Raw genomic sequence first — 6,419 nt, forward strand, 5'->3', positions numbered from 1 at the left:
CTCCAGCCCCCCATGACCCTAGTGAGGATTAAGCGGTGTATAGATAATGGATGGATGAATATAATTAGACATATGTGTGAACTTAACCAAATAAAATGTTTATTATATATATATATTTAGCTGTGCTTTTTTTCTATGTCTACTACATTCACAGATGAATGTAACTTCAAAGTACAATTATAGCTTTTATATTCAACATTTTAAGCCTTTTTGTTGCACAATTTGCACACAACCATGCTCTTCTCCAAGCTGCTTCATGGTTCGTGTCTCCAGGATACGTCAATTTCTCGCTTCCCATTCATTGTGTTGGTGAAACGAGATTCGAGTGACGAGGCATAGCGTCACCCTTGAACTCATTTGCGTAGAGCAGACTTTTTGCAAATTTTGGCCAAGTAGCACCAGGGCTTAATGACACAATAAAAAAACTTTCCGCCCAATAAGCCAAACAATGTGGTTTCGTCTTCCATCATTGTTTACCAACTTTCTTATATGCTGATGTCACTCAATGCATCCTGTGCGTTTTCTTCATGGCTGCAAATGAACTTTGGGTGCATCAGTGATACTGGTGTACCAGAAATTAGGGAACTGAGAAAGGTACAATGAAATGCGTTATTATTTTTTTAAGTGCTTTATTTTTTCTGTAGTTAAAGTTCCAGCCCTAAAAAAATCTTACATTTTGTCAACTGCATCAGACGTCAATATCGTCATGTTTTGTGTCTGACAGACACAACAAGTGAGAAACTTGTATTTTTCAAATACCAGCTGAATCTCATGCAATAGTGTCTTATTTGTGTGTTACAGAGAGGTCATCGACAAAGCAGCAGAAAGACACTCTGATATCTCGAAGAAGCAAGAGGACAAACCCAAAAGAATCAGGCAAGGATATTGTCTCAAAATTTGTATCGAGCCATTGAATGAAAAACAAAATGGCTTCAGTGTATGAAAAATGATGAATTCTGCCAACTTCATTAAACGTCAAGTCCGTCAGTTTTCAATGCCAACTGAATTCTGTGCAATGGTGTCTTATTTTGTGTGCTACAGGAAGATCATCAAAAAAGTAGTAGTGCACAAGAAAGGGGACAATTCCAAAAATATCAAGTAAGGATGTTGTCTCAAAGCTGTATTTTTTAACATTTTAGTTTGAATTTTTAGAAAAGAAACAAAGAAATTACACACCTGACTTGTCTGTGTGTTACAGGAAGGTCATCAACAAAGCAAAAAAGAGTAACCCTGACATCTCAAAGCAGCAAGAGGACAATCCCTTGAACATCAGGTACAGATACTATCTCAAAGCCTTATTTGTAACATTTTAGTTAGAATATTTACACAAAAAAAGAAAATACAATATAAATGCCAAATATAATGCGAAAAGATTTGCCAAAATAACCAGTTCTCTTCAAAGCGTCATCACTGCAAAAGCTGAAAACTCTTTATTTTGTACATTGCTCTTCACATATTTAATGAATTTAATACATGCAATGAATCAGGTAATCTTTAAGGTCCTGTCAATAACAAAACAACAGTAATGAAGCTGTGAAAAATGAAGCTCAGAGTTTCCCAAGTGTATCTACATTTTACTAATGTGTCTGGTTTTTGTCCTGTTGGCGTCTCAGTAATGTGGATCCTCACCGACCGCCGCCTCAAAAGAAAAACGTCACTCAGCCCTTTGGACCTTGTGAAGGCTGCAGGTGAGCAAACAGTGGTACAGCTTCAACTACTGTGTTTATGGCATCAACAAATCAAGTCACGTCAGCACGACAGAGATTATACACAACTTCTTTGTGTGTTACAGGGAAGTCATCGACAAAGGAACAGAGCGCAATTCTGAAATCTCAAAGAAGAACGAAAAGAAACCTGAAAAAATCAGGCAAGGATATTGTTTCAAAGCCTTGTTTTTTTTAAATGTATTTTTTTTTTTTTAACATTTTAGTTAAAATATAAAATATACTTTAAAAAAGAAAAGAAAACATATATGCCAAATATAATGCCAAAAGGTTTGCCAGAATAACCAACAATTGCAAGCGTCCCTGCAAAGATATGCTGTAGATATCTGCAGTATCTGTAGAGACATGAAGGAAATGTAAATAAACGTTTACATACATTCTCCATGACACTGATTGCATATTTCAAGGAAATATTTCAACAGAATTTGTTAAAATACAAGCTCTTTGACAAAGAGTCTTTGTCAACTGAAGATTTTTAAAAATCTTAAATAAATACTTTTTAAACTCTGTCGGATGTCAGGACCATCAGTTTTTGTGTCTGATGGAGTGAAAAGAGACAAACTTGTGTTTTCAAATACCTGTGAATTCCATAAAATCTTGTCTTATTTGTGTGTTCCAGGGAGGACATCGGCAAAGTAACAGGGCGTCACTCTGAAATCTCCAAGAAGCAAGAGGACAATCCCCCAAAAGTCAAGTAAGGATGTTGTCTCAACGCCGTATTTTTAACATTCATGTTTTAGTTGGTTTTTTAAAGAAACAAAAAAAAGAAAATAGTGGGATTACTCAGCTGACTTGTGTGTTACAGGAAGGACGTCGACAAAGCAGTACAGAGAAACTCTCAAATCTTGAAGAAGCAAGAAGACAAACCTTCAAAAAACAGTCAAGGGTATTGCTTCAATGTTTTATTTTAATATTTTGGTTAGAATTGAAAAAAAAAAATCTAAGATTGACATTTTAGTTTAGGTTATAGAAGTGGCTCAAGTGTACAACAGATGATAAAGATGAATACATTTGTGGTGCGATGAGATTAAAAAATGTATCTAATTAATGACAGGCAATTAAATGCTTCATTTTTTGAAATGCGTTATTTTTTTCTGTAATTAATTCATAAAGATTCATCCATTAAAGTCCCAGCCCTCGAAAAAATATTACATTTTGTCAACTACATCAGACGTCAATACCGTCAGGTTCTGAAAAGTGAAAAACTTGTGTTTTCAAATTTCAGTCTCATGCAATCGTGTCTTATTTGTGTGTTACAGGGAGGTCATCAACAAAGCAGTAAAGCCAAAGAACAAGTCCCAAAAAATCCGGCAAGGATATTGTCTCAAATCCTTACTTGTAACATTTTAGTTAGAATTTCTATAAAAAAAGAAATAGAGGGATTACTGACCTGACTTGTCTGTGTGTTTACAGGAAGATCATCGACAAAGCAGTACAACGTTACTCTCAAACCTGGAAGAAGCAGGAGGACAATTACCAAAATTTCAGGCAAGAATATTCTCTCTGGGAAAACAAGATAGCAGGTAGGGGAGGAACAAACAATGTATAAGAGAACAATAAACACTTTGGAAGTTGGTGAAGCTGCAGATCAGAGATGTGGAGCTCCTGATCCAGAGGACAAAACACTGTCTACATAGAGAGAAGACACAAAGTGAGACAAAGCTTTTATGTCCTTTAAGCTGTGTTCACACCAGATGCAAATTCATTGCGCTATTCACGCAATTTACACGTATCTGGACGCGCCCATGCACTGAATTCACTCACTTCATTCGCGCAAATAATTTGCCACTTGCATGTCCGCCAGGACCTTCTGCCCGTTTCCTGCCATTTTCCAGTGTGGTATCATCAAACACGGTTGTGCTCATCAACATTGCTGCTTTGTATCTGCTGTGGAAGACCCAGAAATGACGTAGATCCAGACGCCGCAATGTCTGGGTCCATCAGATCCTCCAGAGACTCACACAGCTAGGGCAATTCCACCACCTTCTCCTGGACCGGTGCTATTTTCGGCTGACCTGGACCCAGTTTGATGACCTGTTGGAGAGGATCGGTACCAAGACATACCTCCAGGATACCAGGATACATCACCAGAGGATCTTAACACTAATTGGACCATCGTGGCGCGAATGCTTGCTTGAGTTCACATTTTTCAACTTGCCTGAATGAAGCGTTCAACCCAAATTTGCATCATTCAAGCATTTAACGTGACGAGATTTTTGTCATTCATACATAACTCGCTCAATTTGCGTCATTCACACTGTGCTATGTGCGCGACCCATGTCGCGGGACGTGTAATCACATCTAATGACGTCTTCACGTTGACTTTACATGTAAGTCATTTGCTGTTTGATTTGTCTTGCATCTGGTGTGAACACGGCATTACTCTTGACTGGAGTTTGACTAACTGATAGGTTTCATCTGGTATATATATATATATATATATATATATATATGGAATAAAATCATTACATAAACATGGAATTGTTCTAATGTATTGCCTAATATTATATGTCAAATGTTTTTTAATCAGCAAATAACAAGTCATTGTGTTTAGCATCTCATCTTACTGCTCAGCCAGTGTCAACAATGTCCTTGTGCTTCAACAGATCTAACCTGAGCAGCGAGTGTCATGGATTGGACAACGCCATAATTACCCAGACCAACACTCCAGTGGGATCGCGGATTGTTTTCAACGGGATTAGGAAAACTCTGAAGGTGACTCCAAAGCTCTTCAGCATCTTTGCAAAGGTATGTTATTTGTCATTCATGAACACAGGACCTGCTGCCTGTTTGACGTCTTGAATGTTTCTTTAAAAGATGTTTTCGTTGAACTATTACAACTGATTTAGCAGGTATAACATTTTGTACCATAAAAACAGAAATCTTGTCAGATAGCCTAATACAAGTAGAGTTCTAGAGGTTCAAAGTGGTCCTCCATATATGACAAAGGAAAAAGAAACAAATTTTAAAACCATGTTTGCTCTTTCACTCTCCTACATCAACCCCAGAGCGCAGCAGAGCATCGTTCACACACACTAAGTTACATAAAATGTACATATACTATAAATATTGTTATGTTGTATGTATTTTCTGTTGTTGATTCCAGGAGAGTCCTTTCTCAAATAAAACATGGGACACTTGTGCCGTTGTTGGGAGTGGTGGGATCCTGACTAACAGCAGCTGTGGAAATGCGATCGACTCGGCTCAGTTTGTCATCAGGTGAGAAAGATGTCCAGTGTACAAGACTGATGGTAGCAATAATCCACAAAGTTAGCATGGAAAGTCCACATAATACTTTCTTTGCTGTTTGTTCAGGTGCAACCTCCCTCCTGTGGACAACGGATACGAGAAACATGTTGGTGTCAAGACAGACCTTGTTACAGCCAATCCGAGTATCTTTACACAAAAGTGAGCAAGAAAATGAGTCTTTGTCATCTTAAATACATATTATTCCCTTTATATTGTTGCTTCACATCAGCCCTTTATTTTACAGTTATGGGGCTCTGATTGGACAACGCCGTCCATTTGTGGAGAGACTGCGCACCTATGGAAACTCCCTGCTGCTGCTTCCTGCCTTCTCCTATACCCTAGACACTCCTGTGTCTCTGCGGGTCTTCTCCACCATCAAGGACTTTCACAGCCCCATCAGACCCGTCTTCTTAAACCCTGAATACTTCCGGAGTCTGCTCCTGTTCTGGCGCTCTCAGGGGCTGTACAGAGGGCAGCTCAGCACTGGCATCAGCATGGTCAGCCTGGCGCTGGAGCTCTGCAACAACGTTGATCTGTATGGATTCTGGCCCTTCAGTACCCACCCATATAGCCTCCACAACCTCACTAGTCACTACTACGACAACAGACAACCTAAATTTATAGTCCACGCTATGCCGACTGAGTTTGAGCTCCTGCTGCAGCTGCACAGTCAGGGCGTTCTCAGGCTTCACCTGGGAGACTGCCAACCAGGTGGAACGTAGTTCCCAGGAACAAGCACCACTGGAGCCCAGTGCTTTTATTNCAGCTTCAACTACTGTGTTTATGGCATCAACAAATCAAGTCACGTCAGCACGACAGAGATTATACACAACTTCTTTGTGTGTTACAGGGAAGTCAGATAGACAGTCAAATAGAAAATGGAATTTAAAATTTGGCAATTTAGCTTATTTTGTAGAAGTAGTTCATAATTAAGGGGAAAAAAACAAATGGCTCCAGTGTACATGTAAATGTTTAAATTTTGTCAACTATCAGATGTCAGTACTGTTTGGTTTTGTGTCCGACAAAGCTGAAAAGTGACAAGTTTATGTTTTAAATACCAGAATGCAATGGTGTCTCATTGGTGTGTTACAGGGAAGTCATCGACAAAGCGAACGCTCAAAACTCAGAGAAACAAGAGGACAATCCCCCAAAAATCAGGTATGAATATTGTCTCAAAGCCTTAATTTTTTTAAAATAGAAATTTCATTAACATTTCCTGAAAAACAGACAACATAAACACAGCAAAAATAACAAAGCAAAAACAGCTCAGGTATGGCAAGACAATAACAAATTAGACACTAGACTCGTGCATACATTGGTAGGTTAGGAGCGTTTAGGAAATCCTAGTAGGGAGAGGACAGTGTCGGTGCGATATATTTTAAGTATGGCTCCCAGACTTCATGGAAAGTGCTCACTGTTGAGTGAAGCATGCAAGTAATGTATTCG

At 38.8% G+C, this 6,419-nt stretch overlaps 1 protein-coding gene across 1 annotated transcript in view; it reads left to right on the forward strand.

Annotated features, from left to right (window-relative positions):
* Positions 1 to 6,131, forward strand: part of LOC103375706 (alpha-2,8-sialyltransferase 8F-like) — a gene marked incomplete at its 3' end in the record, with an annotated part of 6,996 nt that extends 865 nt beyond the window's left edge. The window contains exons 2-8 of the mRNA XM_008306025.1: positions 1,614 to 1,688; positions 3,138 to 3,212; positions 4,331 to 4,472; positions 4,831 to 4,943; positions 5,040 to 5,132; positions 5,218 to 5,691; positions 6,066 to 6,131. Coding sequence (XP_008304247.1) covers positions 1,614 to 1,688; positions 3,138 to 3,212; positions 4,331 to 4,472; positions 4,831 to 4,943; positions 5,040 to 5,132; positions 5,218 to 5,691; positions 6,066 to 6,131 — 1,038 coding nt within the window. The remainder of the gene's footprint in view (positions 1 to 1,613; positions 1,689 to 3,137; positions 3,213 to 4,330; positions 4,473 to 4,830; positions 4,944 to 5,039; positions 5,133 to 5,217; positions 5,692 to 6,065) is intronic.
* Between the last annotated feature and the right edge of the window lie 288 nt (positions 6,132 to 6,419).

This window comes from Stegastes partitus, unplaced genomic scaffold (assembly GCF_000690725.1).
Source record: "Stegastes partitus isolate 25-593 unplaced genomic scaffold, Stegastes_partitus-1.0.2 Scaffold2797, whole genome shotgun sequence".
NCBI classification, from domain to species: Eukaryota; Metazoa; Chordata; class Actinopteri; family Pomacentridae; genus Stegastes; species Stegastes partitus.